The sequence below is a fragment of the Zootoca vivipara genome, chromosome 1, assembly GCF_963506605.1.
Source record: "Zootoca vivipara chromosome 1, rZooViv1.1, whole genome shotgun sequence".
NCBI classification, from domain to species: Eukaryota; Metazoa; Chordata; class Lepidosauria; order Squamata; family Lacertidae; genus Zootoca; species Zootoca vivipara.
In genome coordinates this window covers 48,806,006-48,825,244 of record NC_083276.1, presented here as the reverse complement: position 1 = coordinate 48,825,244, position 19,239 = coordinate 48,806,006, and the positions used below count along the sequence as shown (strand labels likewise).

At 43.8% G+C, this 19,239-nt stretch overlaps 1 protein-coding gene across 2 annotated transcripts; it reads right to left on the bottom strand.

Moving 5' to 3' along the window:
- Positions 1-289: 289 nt before the first annotated feature.
- On the bottom strand, positions 290-19,105 carry RAPSN (receptor associated protein of the synapse). Of its 2 annotated transcripts, XM_035114286.2 has the most exons (8): positions 15,114-19,105; positions 10,669-11,007; positions 9,013-9,171; positions 8,114-8,212; positions 7,723-7,845; positions 6,351-6,404; positions 4,224-4,423; positions 290-3,047 (listed from the first exon to the last, which is right to left on the bottom strand). In XM_035114286.2, the coding sequence occupies exons 1-8, from the start codon at positions 15,327-15,329 to the stop codon at positions 2,975-2,977; spliced, it is 1,263 nt and encodes a 420-aa protein (XP_034970177.1). In that variant the 5' UTR covers positions 15,330-19,105; the 3' UTR covers positions 290-2,974. The 2 variants fall into 2 exon arrangements, with proteins under 2 accessions (XP_034970177.1, XP_034970187.1); XM_035114296.2 differs by lacking the exon at positions 290-3,047 and having other exon boundaries at positions 4,282-4,685.
- Positions 19,106-19,239: the final 134 nt, after the last annotated feature.

Here is a 19,239-nt window from a genome sequence, read left to right as displayed (position 1 = left end):
TAGCATCATAGAGATAAAAATCTTAGGAGGTGCATGCACCATGCCACTCGTCCTCAGTTCGATTTCGGTTTTACACTGCGGGAGGAGGAGGGAAACACCCCGTTTCAGAATGCGGGTAAACAAGCACAAATGCGCCTGGGAATTATTTTGCGCGTATGTGAACGAGGGAATGGACAGCTCAGCTAGGGTTTCCTTAGCTTTTTATTCTTAACAGGATGCTGCCTCGTCCCCACCTAAACGTTGTTGACATAACAAGTTCATTAAACGAGGTTATTAATATATACCGTTTGCTGGCAGGGCTGGAAAACGGGGGCCAGCAACAGGGAAGGAGAGAGGCGGGGGAAGAACGATTCCGGAGGCCAGCTTAGCTTTAAAGCCTTTTAGGGATATAATATTCAGTCAGTCATTTAACTGAACTTTCCCTTTAAAGTGCTCAGTTAATTGACAGCGTCTCAATGTTCCCATACGCACAACGTCAGGTGGTTCAGACGAAAGAACATCCTTAGCGCTCTTCTCCTTTGCAATCGCCGTTATTTACGTAAAATGTGTTTACTGTGTAATAGAGCAGTTGAGACCGGGATCTGAGTCATGTTTCAACAATAAAGACCGCTGCCAAGTCGTTCTCACCCAGTCCCGCATCAGATAGGTGGAGATCGTGACCCACACTTGGTTAAAATTCTCACGCAGTCTGCAATATGGGAATGCTAAAAGTGGACTTCATTAGAGGGTTGTCATATAAGCCACTGTCTCTCTCAGCATGCCACCATCACATCAGCAAGATGGATTATTAATAATGGGTGACATCATGCTAGGAGATTGTTGCAAGCTCTCATCCCTCTACAACCCATGCTAGGAACATTTACTGTAAGCCACCACCCTGATAATTTATTGAAAGAATAGTGTATAAATCCTAATAAAGCTTGAGCTTGCTTATTTACAATATACCACAGCAACATGAAGATGTCATTGTAGTTCCTCTCTTTCTTGTACAGGAAACCCTTTCAGAACAACCTAATTAAAAAAACAACACACCACATTTTTTCACATAAGAAAAGGCAAGTTTGAAAGCATTGTTGAAAGCTGTTTTTCGTTTTTATATCTAGTGGGCACAGCTTGGTAAAGCTTGGTCCCTTGCTACTACCTTTAACCTTTAATGGTCTTGAATTGTGGTTTTTCTGCTGTATTATAACAAACAACTAGAAAAATAAACTAAAGACCTGAAATGACTTTCCAGTGTGTCTGTCTTCACTAGTTGTTTGATAAGAATATTCTCAACGCCATTCTTCACATACTATGCAACTGTAAGCATATTTTCTCAAAAGTAAATCCCACAACAAATGTGCTTAGGATTGCAGTCTTTGTGAAATATGTCTTCTGGAAAGCTGTAAAACACAGGTACGGATTTAATCTAGCATGCTACATATAGATCAGGGTCCAAGTCCTCATCATGATGCAACTCCTATGCTGCCTTATAGGGATGAGGGCCATAGCCTTCAAAATGTGCTTTTGGTAAGAACTTTTCCTGTTTATATCTCCTGTAGGGCTGTACAGACGGGATCCCAAAGTCAACTGTACCGGTAATCTGTAGAAAATACAATCTCTCCTCCTCCAACCACCTCCCAAGTCAACTTGCTGTCAAACCAAAGAGAGCTGGCAGTGAAAAAGCAGGATTCTTGTGAAATCTGCTAATATTCTGCACACACATACCATAAGAAATCCACAAAAACCCTAACGAACATACTGATTTATTCCCTCATCCACACTTAGGGTCGCTCACAAGCCTTTTCCAATTCTCCTCAAATAGGTCTTGCATTAAAAATGATGCCATTCCCTTCTCTCTCCATTCTGGTTTTCCTTTAGTTTCTGTTGTCGTTGTTGTTTTGATAGGAACACAAAATGCAACAGTATATTAATAAAAAATGATGCTAACTACAGCATGCATTACTGGGTTAAAAACTGCTTTTAATGTTTGTGGGCGGTGGTGGTGGTGGGAGATACAAGGTAATTCAAAAATACTGAGTCGTTGGCTGATACGACTTTATTGATTCCAGTATAAATAGTTTTACCAAATGTATAAATATACTGAAGACAACATAATTGCAGACAGATAACTGCTTCTGCTTGTGTAACATCACAATACTATGGCAAAGGAATAAAACAAAAGAAATCCCCCTCCAAACACCTTCCCCCACCCTGGCCCAAGAGGTTTCCCCTTTGTAGTCCGTGCAGCAACTGGATTTTCTGCAGGAGCAGAACAAAGCGGCTCTCAAGCCAAATAAATCCAGTACTCTGGGCAGAATCCCAAGCACACTGTGGCAGACACACAAACAACACATTGCTGAAGGACAGGTGGAGACATCACAGAGCTGAACATTCTAAGGCAAAAGAAGCGTGGATTTGACAAGCCAGGTGAGCTCATCAAAGGATCCTATTTTATATTACAGATATCATATTAATTTCCCAAAGTATATACAGGGAACTGCTGCTAGGCACCCAATACATGCCACGAGGAAGTAACTTATAGCAATATTTGGGAAATGGCTGGTGCCTCTCCATAGCTACATCCATATACAGTGTGTTGTCATGATAATTTTGTTTCCCACAAGGAATGAATAAAAACAAGGTGTGTGGTGTGAATGTCAGAACTGGACCTGGTAGAAGCTACCAGAAGCAGCAGAACATGAGAATGAGAGGACTGGGATTGTAGGAAGACATGCTAACCAACTCCCTTCAAAGAACAGAGGTGACATATCGGTTGTGATAACTGGTTTTGAGGAAAGAGATGGCAGGTACACATCCACAACTCAGGTGTGTGGAACATCAGGTAGCAGAGAACTAGGTCCACATGTTGCATCCAGTCTGCAGGAGACCCTCTTCCTACCCATTGGTTCCCCATCTCCATACCATGAGCCTAAAATGTTCCAGCTATTTGACACTTATCAAATGAGCTCTCTTAAATCATGGATTCAGTGGATCACACAAATCCTGGTTTAACAGATGAGCGCCGGCAATTGGGGCAACCACGTGTCCCATTGGTCTGAAGGCACCTGCAGTGGAAAAGAAGCACACCTTAAGCTGGAGTGTAGAGGAGGTCCTAACTTAAATAACTAGTCCTTAGGGAGGAATAGGACCTGATAATTACTGATTACCTATACTCATAATTGAATCATAAAGTTGCAAGGAACCACAAGCATCATTTAGTTCAACCCTCTGCAATGCAGGAATCTTTAGCCCAGCATGGGGCTGAAAACCCACAACCCTGAGAATAAAAGTCTCACGGTCTACCAAGATACAGGAATAAAGCAGATAACGGTACCATTAAAAAAAACACTGCCACACAAATCAATATTCAGAGTAGACTCATTGAAATTAAAGGATATAAGCCCACTGATCTCAATGCATCTACTCAGAGTATAACTTAGTCAGTCACTGTTTTCCAAATCTGTTACAGGGATGCTTTCTTTTTCATTGAAGAAAACTAAGCAACTAATTTGCTGCAATTTGTGGGTTTTATCCACTCACATTACATTAGTCATGGCTATGCTACCAACCTGTTCACATTCTCTTTTTTGTTTATTAATATTTGACCTGCTATTTACTACATGCTAAAGTTAGCCTTGCCAGATTATGGATGCCAAGATTTCTCGTCCATGAGGTCATTTGCTGTTTTCTTTTTGATGCTGGCCTCCAGGACCTCTTTGTTTACAGTCAGCCTTCCAAACCACTCCTGAACTTCCCTAGTTTCATTCCATGCTTCTGCAAAGCATGGAGTTGCTCCATTCACTCGCTCAACCCACTTTCCTGTTGCATTTCCCACCTTGTAAGGCAGGATTTAGTAATTCACAGTGACAGATTACCCCTTAAGCTCCTTTTTTAATGCACAGCATACACTAAATTTGGACAACATAGAATAGATTACCTTCAACTACTTCCTGATTTTATTTTTCTATTTGCTCATTTTGGAGTAGACATCAAACACAACCCATCCTTTCTTCCATTTCCAATTCCTCACATTTTGCGACTAGTTTGTGGTGCAATATGACCTAGTTCCTACTGGGTCATAAACTCCAATATACCTCCCTCCCAACTTTGCTACAAAACAAGAGTTGTGTCATTAACAGCAGACCTTCATTAGTTAATAAAGAATTCATTCATTCACCAACATCCCCCAGTCAATTCAGCTCTATCACTTGTGATCTGATGCATCCCTTTCTGCTACTTACTTTATATGGAAGACATGGGAGCAGGGCAAAGCTTGGAGCTGGTGGTTCTTGTCTCCAATGGATTCGCCACACATGCCACAGTAAAGCTCCATTTCTTCCACACATTCGTGAAACTTCACCACATGGTTGCGAAGCTCCCGCTGCTGCCCCTTTGTGCGGTAGATGCCTTCACACAGGCAGTGAATCTTCAGCAGGCCAAGCTGTGTGGAGATGGGGAAAGACGGAAAGGGCATCACAGAGGACTAGACTGGCTTTCTGCAGATCCAACCATTTGAATCCTTAATCAGCAATAAAACTTTCTCTTTTACATCTTTCTGACACCTTTATCACCTCCTGCGTCTCCCCTTGTGCTCCTCCTTGTCCTCTATCATCTGTCAGGTTAGTCTTCTGTCACCAAGTCTTTGGTATGTCTCATTCAGATCTTTTTAAAACAGTCCTCTTGTAGCTGAAGAGTGTGCAGTTCTTTTCATACCGGTATTTTTTAAAATTAGATTGATTTCAGGATATCATACAAATAATAACAAAATAAGGGAGAACATTGTTGCAACTGCAGAGTGGAATCCATCACATCATCAAAGAGCTAGTAATAAGGCAGGTGAGTACATGGCAATTTTCTCAACTGATCTATATTTCCCCTTTACAGGTTACAGTCAGAAGTTTCTTAAGGACTTTATGAACATAGCTGCTCCATATGCCAGGTGGTTTCGTTTTCATTGCACCCACAAATGGGTATAAGCTGTAGCTGGTGACTGGATGTGTTCCCTTCAATTGGGATATTCAATAGAACTAAACCATATCTCAGCAAATGTGTCCTGTGCATTTTGTCCTCTATTTCCAATTGCTGAGTGACCTTTTCTAACAAAGCTGTCTTCCACACATTTCGATATCAATATTCAAGGTGCACAATTTTAAAATCTTTCTAATGCCTAGCTACCATGGTCCTGGCCGCAGTGAGAAGATGTGCTGTCAGCTCCTTATGATCTTTATCTGGCTCAAAAAACAAATTCAGCAATGCCAGTTGAGGTGTAGGGTGACTGCTCTGTCTGGTAATCGCTGGGCATTCCCACCACATGTGCTGGTAGGTGCTGATCACATGTCAATCCTGGAAGCTGAACGGCAGAGACTCCGGACTGATAAAATTTACAAGGAAGGCATGAGGTACTACTTATGGGCTAATTTTAACAATTCTGTAACCTGTGCAAAAAGAAACTTAAAGGATGGTTTGTTCCACATTAGATTTCAAGTGCATTTAGCTCTTATGACCAAATATTGATCATCCTGAATAGTAAGGTCCAAGACCTATTGAGTGATATCCAATGTGGGCACATCCACTCGGTTTCAATGAGTGTGGCTAACAATGGCTCTCACCTAGAACTCGTTTTTGTAAGGTGGAAATCTTACAACATACATAGTATTAATCAAGCTTGATGTAAATGTCCCTCTTTTCAGATTCAGTGGACAATTTCCCACGTTAACCATACTCAGAGGAGACCCACTGAAGTTTATGGAAATTTACAATGATTGCATCTCCTAAACCATCTGTAAAATGAGAGAGGTTTTCCTCCCTCTGTGTAGTAGCTACTACGCTAACTCCATTTTCCTGAAAGTTATAAAAAGCTGGGAATAGCTCTTTTCTTCCCTTTCTATTAAGATGGCCTGTCTCTACCAAGGGTGCAGATTACATTATCAATTTATACTAAAGTGTTCTCCTGAAGAATCCCAGGAATTGTATTTTGGTGAGATGTTGCAGTTTCTGTTAGGAATTCCTATCCCTGCACCCTCAAAAGTACCCCGGTGAAAGGAATTGACTATTAACCAATTAGAAGTCTATAGTTTTCTATCAGTGCCACGGCTTTAATCAGTCACCACTGCCTTTTAAAAGTGTCTTCTTATGGTGATATTGTGCATTCCTTTTCACTTGGGAGCTGCCTTGGAGGCCTGTTAAGCAGAAAGTCGGATTCAACTTTTTATATCCTTTCTTATTTAGAGTAAACCCATCAAAGTCAATGGTCATTGATTTCAGCGAGTCTTCTCAGAATATGACTTAGATAGACACAACTCAAATATTTTAAATAAATAGAGCTTACCTCATAATTGGCACAAGGAATTGGCAATGAGAGGACTTACCTTGTTTCCTAGTCCCTCTGCCAGTTCATAAGCCTTCTCTATACTTTCTAGTGCCTGTGGGAAATTAAACAAACTCACTATGCTGCATATTACTGCAGACGAGACAGAAATAAATGCATTTTATGCAGCTTTCACATTGCATGCCGAAACGCACCTCAGGTGAAAAGGCTATGGCTTTGGCTTGAAATTTATTTTGAAAATTATTGCAATCTATTGTGTGCATTTCTATCGGAGCTCCTATATCTACTCATGTTGGATAGCTCACTGAAAACTTCAACTCAACCGTGCAGTGGCAGTGAGAAAGCCTCGTTCCACCCTAGAGGTTATTAGGGAAGAAACAGAAACTAAGATGGTCAATTTGGTAAAGCTTTTGTAGAAATCTATGGTGCAGCTACATGGTCCTGCTTGCCACATCTGATTATTGCTGTTGGCATCCATTTGACTCCAGGGACAATGGAGTGCGTCTCTAGGGCTTACCTTCCAAGTCCCAGACTGAATCCAGAATCCAGGACCGGCAGCTGTGTGACACCGGAAGTTGCGTCGACGTAACTTCCGGTGTCGCTTTTAGTGCCCATAGAAGGGCAAATCAGAAAAAAAATGGCCGCCGGCAGGAGAAAATAACGGAGAAAAACGGGAGACGAAGTGATACAGGGGACCACTGGGAAAAGGTAAGTAAAAACGGGGGTTTCTCGGGAAAATGGGGTACTTGGCAGCTATGTTCTAGGAACAAACACAAACCGCTGGAGAATCACAGCGCCCACGGTGGCTGCAGAAACAGGTAACTTGTAACTGCTGCCTCCCACACTGAAGAGCTGGAGATTTCCCATCTACCCCTGCCATGATGGAATCCTTAGTCATACTCTCTGCGAATGGTCCGTAAACATATCTGAGCAGGAAGGTATTGGCTCTGTCTCTTTGTGCTCACTAACCCTGAAAGAAAAACCAGTGTACCGTATCTATTATGGGAACAGGTAATCTTAATGTTTCATGGTTATCTCCTGATTTGCCTCATTATGATCTTTTGAATTTCCCCAGCCACAACCAAGGATCTTTGGTCGGGACTGGATGTTACAGTTTTCTGTAAAATGAGCATAGAACTGAAGAAATAAAGTGCCATGGTGATAAGCATCAATCCCCCTCTGCTCCCCATTTGCTACATTGGTGTCTTAGGCTACTTCTTAGTTCATGCAATAAAAATCAGGCCACAGGAACATTGGATTGGTACAGGCTAGCCTTACCAGTACTAAGAATATTTAAGGTAGTAACTGCGAGGACCAAGTTGTTGGGATTTAGGGGAAAGAACTGAAATGAAAGAGATCGAAGGGGAATCAAGTGTCATCTATTCAGCTTTTCAGTTCAGCCTATCACTGACCTTGTCCAGTTCCTTCTGAATCACCCAGCACTTGGCCACGCCCAGCAGCACCTGGATCTGTCCCAGCCGGTTCCCAATCTCGGTCATGATGCTCATTGAGGAATCGTAACGGGGGAATGCTGTCTGCGGTATAAGAGAGGTCAATCACTCTCCAAGCCTTATAACTTCATCTCCAGACTGCTTTTGCCTGTTTGATAGGACGGAATGGGTGTTTCATACCTGCAGGACAGTGCAGAGCTTGTCTGAGGCCCAGGACAGGAGTCTTATTAGAATAAAGTCATAAACTCAAACAAAAAAGCAGGGAGTCTCTGGCAAGGCACCCCAGCTGGCTTAGTCCTGGGCAAGTGTACCTGGCTGCCCCCCACCCCACTCTCCGCATGGGCCTGCATACCTGTACATCTGCACGGCTGCGGTGGATATCAGCAAAGCAGAGCAGGCATTGTGCCTGCAAAGGACGATCTCCATGCTGAAGGGCAATCTTCATTGACTCCTAGCAAGAAAATTTCACAGAATCAGAATTTAAACCTTTTCAGCCACACCATAGATCCAGTTTGCTCTAAGAATTTTGCATCTACTTGGGGGTGAGGGTGTTCATATATTGTATATTGGTCCTGAGCTCCACTTGCAGTGGAGAGCCCTCACCCATGTTATCTGCTGGCAATAAGAGAAAGCAGGAGTATACTTGTATGAGCTACGGGGCATATATTGCTACAGATGCCTTTACCTATGCGGGAATATACCTTGTACTATGTCAGACCCTCTGTTTGTCTATCTAGCTCAGGCATCCCCAAGCTGCGGCCCTCCAGATGTTTTGGCCTACAACTCCCATGATCCCTAGCTAACAGGACCAGTGGTCAGGGAATATGGGAATTGTAGTCCAAAACATCTGGAGGGCCGAAGTCTGGGGATGCCTGATCTTGCTCAATACTGTTCACTTGGGATCCTTTGCTCACAAAGCAGGTCTGTTACCACAGAATTACAGTCCATCCCTAGCTGGCCTGCAGACAGGGCCAGCTCTAGGTAGACCCCCAGTGGCGCAGGGCACCACGGCGCCGGCCCGCCAGGAGGGCGCCGCGAGCTGCGCTCACGGCAACCGCACTGTGCCTGCCTGCCCGCTGCACAGCGGCGCCTGTGGCAGCCGCGCTGCGCCCGCCCGCCCACCGCACTGGGAAACGGGGCGGGGGGGGGGGCGCCGGAGGGATCCATCGCTCCACGGCGCCAGGGGCGCTTAAGACGGCCCTGCCTGCAGAGACCTCTCATTCTTTTTTTTAGCGCCTCGCCACCTTGTACCTCACAGCATTCCATTGCGTCGGCCAAGCGCCCCAACTTCCGGTAGGCCACAGCCATGTAGTACTGACTCATCGCTCGGTACTTTAGACTCCAGCCCTTTCCATAATCATTCACCAACTCCGCAGCCTTGCATGGAAAGAAAAGGGCTTTCTCATAGTCCTTAAAAAGATAACGAGACAAAAGCAGGGACAGAGGTAGGCGGGAGGGAAGCATGAGACCTTAAGACTGCTTGTGGAGCAGCAAAGAGCCTGTCAAGGTACTGTAATAATGGGAGCACCTATCTCTAGTTCTGCAAGCAAGCTGAAACCTAGTCCCTAATCAGCCAGGCTGTAAGGTGCATGCAATGTATGGTATGTACAGCAGACATGCCTATTTCTGATCAATCTCTTAATTCCATGATCTCTCATAAATTAGAAGATAAAACTTAGCAGATTTATAAACTCACCTATTTGCAGTAACTAAGGGAAACCCACCTACACTGCACATTGCTGTCGCTCTTCAAAGGGACTTGCATCTCATTGTATAGATTTTAGTGAACACCAATTTGGGAAAAGGGTTTGAGTCTTTTACAAATCCCCAAATTTAATGTGAGAATGCATTGAAAACAAGCCTTGCCAAGGTTATGCCCAGGGTCAGGGGGGAGGGGCTATTGCCCCATAATAGGAATGTGCTTCTTTCCTCCAGAATTGGGAGAATTTCCTTCTCAGAAATGTAAAGCATTAGGGTGGAAACCTGCCAAACACTCTCCAATGGAAAACACTGGTACTAGCAGTGCTCCCCCCCCCGGGGGGGGGGGTGCTCAAAGGTACGCAGTACCAGCACCTTTTTTTTCTCTAGAAGAAAAGCACTGAGTGCTTGGGGGTTCATTCACACAAGTGAGGGAGTAGTTTACTGAGTTATTTGATAAAACATTGTCCATGTCGATGGGCACTGCATTCACTTTCTCAGAAAATTCTATATGTGACAACTGATCAGACACAACCACAGCACATGACCAAAAGGTGCTATAACTGCAGTGCTATAACTGCAATGATGATGTAAATAAGTTATTATAAATGTTACGATCCCCCCCCTTAAGCACATTTAACTTGTGCATAATCAGCTTTATGTGCTTGGCAAATAAATAAATAAATAAATAAATAAAAGGGGGATGGAAAGGGGGCAGGTGTCCAGGGGGAAAAGACTTTGGCAATCCCACCCGCCACTGCACCCCATGTGTTTTGATTTTGGCTTTAGACGTGATTGCTGGAATGTAACCCCTGCATAATTTGCAGGCTTCCTATACCAAAACTGTAATATGTGGAGCAGCCTCGGAGTCAAACCCTTCTTTAAGGACTGCCAACTTGGCACTGCCACCTCTGCTAACTAGGCATTCGGTGCCCTGCTCCTCCTCTTATTGTTGGCAAGGGTTGTCAGGATCTTTCCAGCCTGCATGATGGCTCCCCACACTCATTGTGGGGCGGCCTAAGAGGGGGCAACGGTGTCTGCCTGTCACCAGGATACTTTCCTGACCTCACCCTGCACATTACATGACCAAATCAGTCTGGACAGGCCCACGGACATTTGTCCGCATGCCTGAAATTCCTTCTGCTCCTGTCATATTGCCCAACCTCTTAACTGCAGCCCCTCTCCACCTCCTGCCTGAGCTGTACCCACCTTGAGGTGTGTGTAGAAATTCCCTAAGCTGCAGCAGACGCGGCACTCCAGCATCTTGTCGTCATTGTTGTGGGCGTAGCGCAGGGCTTTCTCAAAACACTCCAGAGCCTTCTGGAAGATGCTGAGGCCGAGGTAGGCATTGCCCATGCTGAGGCTGACTTGGCCATTGAGCTGCAGGCTCACTGTGGTACCTTGCATGTTCAGGCAGGTCTTGCAATAGGAGATGGTTTTTTGGAATTCACAGAGCTTCTCATTGCTCCGAGCCAGATTCAGGTAGCTCTCTGTAAGGTAGTCCGGATCCTCCAGCTCCCGGGCTGTGTCAATCTGCACAACTGCAAACTTGCAGCAGAGAACAGAACATTTAAGGAACATTGTCTCTGTTGCTAGAAAAGATACCGTGATGCCTTCAGATACCATGATGCACTGAGGAGCTTGGAGTTAAGAATACAGAGGTATGATACACTGGGTGAATCAAGGCCAGAGGTGGTGATTTAAGCAGATGCAGGAGACCTTCATGACAAAGAAGCCTCAAATGTATAAGGTATAAGGAGGAGCTGTCAATGGTCACAGGAGGAGACAGAAGGTGGGAGAGGGAAGAATTTAAACCTCTTTCTTGGAGGTTTTTAAGCAGAGCCTGGATGGCCATGTGTCATGGATGCTTTAGTTGAGATTCCTGCATTGCATGGGGAACCTTCCAACTCTATGATTCTATCATCTTATGAATCTCAATGGGCATCGTAATTAATCCCCATTCCTCACTACTGTAAACTCCAATGATGCCATTCAGTCTATTGCTGGTTAAGGTCAGTTTTCTTCCTCCTTATCCTTACCAGAGTTTCTGTGTGAGGGAATTTCAGGAAAAGATATATTTCAGTAAAATTCGAGATTCCTTACCCATATCCTACCCTGTCTTTTAATATTTCAATTCTGGCCTTTTCAGAAAGATGGTAGCAGTATGAGAATGGACTGCATTGCTCCCTAAATAATTTGTTTTGGCTTATTTTCAACTACATTAAATATTAAATAGCTTTAACTAAACTAAGTTTCTTAAATAATTAAACAGCTGTGCAGGTCCTGCTCTCTAAACACTGTGATATCCGAACACTCTCATGCCTCCCTGGCTCACTGTGGCAGTCTGCTGCTTTTTGGCTTGTAAAACTAATCATTTTCATGGCTACTCTGCTTTCTGGTTAAACCCTATTATTTCAGTGGAAGTTAGTGGGGAATAAAAGGCTAATTGCCTAAGAAAACTGTTATATGTGGGGAGGCTAAGAGGACAGAGGGCGCTACCAGCAAATTCAGTGGTATAACTAAAGCCGATTCAGAGATCTGGTGAAACAAAGGTGCTTCCCCAAAAGGTTGGACTTTTTGCGGCAAGAAAAGTGACTAGAAACACAGGATAACCCCTTGTGACACAGTAACATCGAACCTGCCCACAACAAGCAGATAATCTGGAAGCACTCTGGGCGAAGAAAGGGCTTTCTTGTATAAGAGACAAGTGAGTCAGAAATGGTAGGATATTGCTGCCTTGATTTTTTAAATTAAGCTCGCCAAAACCCAAATGCAACAATTAAGTAAAACAAACCACTCAGACCCTCTCTCTCTCTCTCTCTCTCTCTCTCTCTCTCTCTCTCTCTCTCTCTCTCTCTCTCTCTCTCTCTCTCTCTCCTGCATCTCCTTATGGTGGGCTGCTTCCCTTCCATGCAGAAATGTGTGTCCTGGGTAAAGCAGCCCTAACAACTCATTCCATTAACTTGCTTCCCTTCTGTGTATCATTAAGAAAGGGATTAATCGCAGCCAGGATGCTGATCCCTGGAATTGCACCCTAGACAGCCCCTCTTCAACTCACATAGCTTTTGTCATCCGGAACTTTCGCCTGTGGTCTCTCCTTTAGTGTTCAAACAGGTGCAACTATGTCCTTTCCCAGCTAATTAAAACCAGCTCCCATGCTAGTTTTGAGGCAACGAATTAAGTGCCATCTTGATGAACAGAAGTGCTTGGCAAGGCTTTCCATTTATAAATTGTTTATTCCAGAAGGTTCTCCAAATTTAGGTCCAGGTCTCTTAATTTAGACTCTGAAGTATTCAAGGCAAGGTATCTGTATCATTTCCAGCATCTTGATGAAGCACACGCTAGAGATGAAGTCATCTTAGCTATATTATCTAAAGTCATCTAAAGAGTTGGTAGACCCTCCAGAGCAGATTTTGAGGGCATAATGGGGGTGGGGAGACTGGAAGGAGGGGAAGTCTCCTTGCTCAAGTGCAAGCTTGCTCACACAACATTGGATTCTACTGTGTCTTTTCAAGCCTGCTGTCTCATTTGTTTTTCTATGGTTTAAACCTGTATTTCCCAAACTTGTGGCTCCATCATTCCTGACCACTAGTCTTGCTAGCTAGGGATGATGGAAGTTGTAGTTCAACAACAGCTGGAGACCCAAATTTGGGAAACCCTGAATTTAAACCTTTAAAAGCTCCTGTCAATATTTTGGTCAATTTGGAACCTCTCCTGCCCTCCATTCATCTTCAAAGCCTCCATCTCCTTGCTCCTGCCTATCCCTCTGCACTGATTTCCTAAAATGTACGTACCTTCTTGTGACCTTCACTCATCCATTCCTACAACCCTCAGCCATCCAAAGGGTGCCTGCTCCTTGCAATGCCTTCCTCCTTTCTGTCCTGGAATGCCCTCCCAGAACACTTAAGAACCTGAGAAGAGCCCTCCTTTGCAAACCGGAATGCTCCTGGCCACTGTGTATGGGTTTGAGCATCATTAAGCACCTCCTCATCCAATGCATCTGCTCTTACCTAAGAAGCACCTGGCTGTGAGCTCTTCAAGATGGATTGCATCACTCAGAGGCTGCACAGAGATTAATGCACTTGCTTTGCGGAAGATGTGACAAGATTAAACACGAAACAACGCACTGAGGAAATGACATTAAACAACTGCTGGCTAATTGTTGTTCCTCTGCAGCCCCTCTTAAAGTTTGTGTACCATACATATCTATTTGGACTGTGAGCTCTCTGGGGCAGGGCTGTATCCACCTGCCCATGTTTCAGACTTTAGGTTCTATAGAATCTCCTGTGTGGCTATCACTTGGTCTTGGGGTTCTGTGAACTCTCAAATGAAATGCTTGCAAATGCTACTAGTACACGCTGCACTAGCAAGAAATTAGGTTCCCAAGTATTTTATTGAAGGGACCACTAGTGGAGCCGAGTCTTTGTTGAAGGTACACTGGCCAGCACGCAACCCATGATACACAGATTATCCTTCCACAACTGTCTACACTGCACTTTTCCTACAATTGCCTTAAAATAAGGGTGACTTAACCTTTGGCCCTCCAAATGTTGCTGAACTACACTGTAGTCATAAAAGACGTAAGTGTAGGGCAAATGACTGTGGCTTGGCTAAAACTGCTCCACAGGCCAAATGGGGAGGCCTGGGGGTTGGATGTTCCCTGCCACTGAACTACAACCTCCACACATCGGCTACGCTGGCTGGGGCTGAGATTTGGAGGGCTCACAGATTCGCCACCCCTGCCTTCAAGAGAACTAGTGTCACGTTGTGGCCAAAAAGAACAGAAATTCTAGAAGATCTGAATTCCAGTCTTGTCTCGTCGAATGGCCTTTTGCAAAGCACTTACAACCCAGTGGCTACTAGCCACGATGGCTGTATAGCTTCCCTCTAGGTTCAGAGGCAGTGCATCTCCGAATACCAATTGCTGGGGAACAAAAATAGGAGCATCTAGTTGGCCACTGTGGGAAAGTGGATGCTGGACTAGATAGCTCTTTGGTCTGATCTATAAGGGCTCATCTTTTGTTTACAACTCACCACCCGGTTAGGTCATCACAAGAAGGTAGGCAGGGTGCTTTGAACATTTAGGGGAAGTTCTGGGAACCCTGATGAAGCACCATTTGGGAGTCACTGCCTTACTGGCATCAGAGCATAAATGCTAGTAAAATGGTAACAAGAAAGGAATGTCTGTCTGGCTAGTGTTGCTATGATTTATTCAAATTGTATAACGCACTTCATCTGAAGATTGCATATTATAAAAAATGATTCAATGAAATCAAGGGATAGCCTCAGGGCATTGTCTCCTGAACAGTTATGCACACTTTCACACGCAAGTAATGCTTTGCAAAACTGAACAATCTGCTACAATAACATGACATGCTGTGGCTAGCACAATTACGTTCCTGGGAATTAAACATCAAAGATGAACAATACAGTATAAAAATTTCTGGGGATGGAGAACTGGGAGCAGAGATGCAGGATGGCAATTTACAAATCTAAGCAATTTACAGGACCTTCCAAGAGCAATTCTACCAAATCCAGGTTCACAGTATTTGCAGTTTGTCTGCTGAACTGCTACCCAAAGCCTGCTTGCCCACCACAGCTCCCACCCCCTTTATAGTGAGAGAAAAGAGCAATCAGCGTGAAATCTGCTTTACCTTTAGCATGTCTTTGTACCTGCCCATCTCTGAGTGAGCGGTGATGAGGCAACCCAGGACTCGAAACCTGCCAGCAGCATCTGTGCTCTTTTCCAAAACCTTCAACCAAACTTGCAGGGCCTTTTCTGTCTGGTTGGACTGGTAAAGTTGGAGTCCTTTTTCTATCTGCTGCTTTGTCTGGTCCTGACCCATCTCCTTTGTGCTCAAGAGCGTCATATACTAACCTGCCAGGACAGCAGACACACCGTAAAACACAATAAAGTTGCTGCTAAAACTGGAAGGCAGATTTTACCATTCGGAGGCTCTGGACCACAGGAACCTCGGACGATTCAGATGAAGGAATGTCAGCAGGAGATGGCAAATGCGGCCACCAAGATCTTAGGGCAACCATCCTAATATTCTAGGCTAGCATCTTGGATGCTGCTGTCCTGCTAAACTTTCTAAAACCTGAATCAATGAACAAAAGAGGTGGAAGGGGAAAAAAAACCACTGCAAGAAAAGAAGAGAAAAATCTCAAGTGGCTGGAGTGAAATTCAATCGGAATGGCCACTCCTGTGCCCCTCCCCTCCATTGGTGACAGCTGTGCCCGCCAATCCTGGTCACATGACTTCACAGGAATGCCAGTCTTGGTAACTCCCAAGGTCAGAAAGCAAGCCAGAGGCAGCCGTTGTCCTTCCCTCTACGTTGCTTTTATAAATATACCAGAGAAGGCATCCTTTGCTGCTGTGGTATAGCAAATTAAGGCTTTCATCCATTTCCATTCTAGCATTAAATAGACTCTAAGAGCACTAAGGGTTTATGAGCAGCCTAACCATGAGATGAGATGTGTGATGCTTGTTAAGCACAAGGGCCAAGAACGCTGCCTTCTATAGGATTCCAAACACACATCTTGGAAACCCGAGTATTAAATGCAGAAGGATTTAACACCGAGGATCATTTCGCACATTAAACAGCAGCAAACCTCAGATTGCCAAATAACATACATTCCTGAGAGGGCTGTTGACAGTCACAGCTCCCTAATGAGTGAACGTCTCTGCTACGTGCATTTGTGGCATTCATCCTCTTAATATTTAGGAACACACTTTATCTTAGACGTACATTTTAAAATGTAACATTTGAAGTGGCTCTGAAATGTTATTTGCCAGCTATGAACTTAATTGGGACCTTTTTTTCTTGCAAGTGTAAAGCTGAGGTTAGGGAACTTGGCACCAATTCTCACATTGTATTTTGGTATTCTCCGGTCCATACTTGTATGAAAGCATGTGTTTTGTAACACGGAAACTGCTGTTTGGCCCAGTGCACACTGGAGAATCAGTTCCTGTTATCAGCCTCTCAATGAATGCATTCATGGGGGGAACCCTACTTTACAAAAGCTATTTTATAGAAGTACAGATATGCACATAACAAAAATAGCTATGACTGGTACTAGCATGATAGATTGTGGCACATCCATATTTTACTGAAGGTGTCGCATTAGTGTACAAATTAATACAAATGAGATATATTCATGGAGCCTAAGGCTGTCAGTGGTTACTAGTTATGGTGGCTATGACTAACTACCATATCTGAGACAGTCTGCCTCTTAATACCAGTTGCTTGCAATTATGAGGGGGCACGATTGTGCTCATGTCCTGGCTGTGGGCTTCCCAAAGGCATCTGCCTGGTCACTGTGAAAAAAGGGATGCTGGACTAGATGGGCCTTTGGTCTGATCTAACAGTCCTGTGAGCAAAATCCAGGAATTCTTGGACTCCAGTGGTTGACTAGTTACTAGCTGAATTAGGGCCACATGCATAGCGGTAGAAAATTTTAGTGGCATGTCCACAAGAGATAACCATGCTAATAGGTCTAGAAGAAACTAGAAGAAAAAGATAAGAGTTTCTCCATCTCTCACAGCACAGCGGCACTAATGAAAATGGCTGAACTGCGAAGGCCAGCTTTTTCAGTAGGTGGTGCTATGTACATGCAGAACTCTTTACCTTAGTGCAGGGGTGGCAAACCCTCAGCTCACAGGCCACAGACAGCCTCCCCAAAATCTTTTTGTGGCCTCCAAGATGCCTTTTTTTTTAGTGGGTTAGGAGAGCTGGGGGAAAATTCACATCAGGCAACGCCTTTGACCCCTGACAAGTGTTTGCTTGTAAATCAGAAAGAGGGAGCACATTTGATGTCTCCGTAGCTAGAGCCAACTGTGAACAACAAAACAATCTTTCTTGAGGATTGGAAGGATTGAACATGCAGCTGAGGTAGGATGACAGAAAATGAATAATACAGCCAGACTGTTTTAATATATAGGCCTGGTTTCAGCTGATCTTTTATACAAGCAATACAGCTTCACATTGGTAATAACACACAGTGAGCATAATGATGCTTTGTTCCCATTTCTCACTGAAGGGAAATGGGTCATTCAGTTGCTTCCTCCATCTTCTACTCACCCTTCTTGGACTTTAAACAGCTATTCGTTTTTCTGCTGTTTTGTGTACCACAAAAAGGTGATACAACCCTGTGCTGTATGCTTAACAGCCTGCACTGGATGGAATGCATGACTGAATATTTACTGCCTTACAGTTACAGTAATTAAATCAACAATGTTGCTTTAAAAATGTTTAAAGCCTTTTTAAAGGTGTTGATCCAGTAAGATCCAGTAATACCTCCTAAATTGTTGAAACAAGAAGACTCTGATTCTAAGAAAAGTAAGATGTTTCATTTTAACTGTACTTTCCTTAAGGGCATGATTCCTTATGCCCCAACTGGCTTCTAAATGAAATTCTGCCTAATGCTCATATTTTTATGCAAGTCATTTTATTGTAAAAGAGTCCACTTTTACATTTCTGGGGAGCACCCACAACGTACTGAAACCCATTTTGTAAAAGAAAACAGCTGGTTTAACATCCATGTTCAATAAATTGAGAACTTGGTAGTGATTTGAAGCAGAGGGTGCAGTAATCAGCACAATAAAAACACAGGTGGTCTCCAGACCAACAAATTCAATGCAAATCAGAATTGTTCACTTGCAGGATGTATGATCCTATTATAATTGATTTAATACAAAACACGGAGAACAGATACATCAGTGGCTACTAGCAGAGGTAGCTTGTATGTAGCCTTATCAAAGTCTATACAGTGGAACCTCGGTTTACGAACACCTCGGTTTACGAATGCCATGGACCCATCTGGAACGGATTAATTCACTTTCCATTACTTTCAACGGGAAAGTTCGCTTCAGTTTATGAACAGACTTCCGGAACCAATTACACCCATGCTTCGGGTTAAGTACGCTTCAGGTTGAGTACTCCGCGGACCCGTCTGGAACGGATTAATCCACTTTCCATTACTTTCAATGGGAAAGTTCGCTTCAATTGTGTTCCTAAACCGAGGTACACTGTATCTAGAAATGTTATACCCATTTCTAATAGGCTGTGGAGATGAAAGACAAAGGAGGAAATATCACCATCTTGCTTCACTTATGTACTTCTTTGTGGCATTGGAATGGCCATTGTCAGAATATAAAATGCCAAGGCTTAATGAATCACTGGACTGAAATAATCTGGCATACAGACAGGGAAAGGTAAGTAAGTGTGTGAATGTATATGCGACCACACTCTCACCAAGTATTCCAATTGCTGTGGGCAAAGAGCAATGCCGTTCTTTGTATCCGTCCAAACCAGCTCTGGGGTATGACTGCATTTGATGTACTGTACCAGCTTTCCAAAAAGGCCTAGACAGAACTCATCCTTAGTCTGACAAACTTACCATTCATGAAAGGAAGTAAACCTCACACAGAGATAGGAAAAGTGATCAGCAAGAGGTTAGTTTAAATTAAGAGAGGGTGACAAGGAAAAATAAAGAACCAAGGACAGATTACAAGGTGTATTACGAACACTGGCAACTGTTCTATACACATGGGTGTAGCCAAGGGGAGGGGCAGCTGCTCCCCTAAATCAATCAAAATCAATAAACTTCAATATATATCTGATGTTCTGCCCCCCCAACAAAAATCCTGGCTATGCCCATGTTTATAGAATTAAGAAATTTTATTCTATCTTCTAGTCTTGGCAGCCGGAGCAGTCCTCCTTCTCATATTCTAGAATTCATGTACCCACCTAGCCGGTCATGTGTAAGCAAAAACAA

Coding starts and splice junctions, on each gene's coding strand:
- RAPSN (XM_035114286.2), bottom strand. CDS start 15,329: ATGACGCTCTTGAGCACAAAGGAGATGGGTCAGGACCAGACAAAGCAG. Junction 7,846..8,113: donor GCAGCCGTGCAGATGTACAG/GTATGCAGGCCC, acceptor CTTATACCGCAG/ACAGCATTCCCCCGTTACGA. Junction 6,405..7,722: donor TTCAGAAGGAACTGGACAAG/GTCAGTGATAGG, acceptor AATTTCCCACAG/GCACTAGAAAGTATAGAGAA.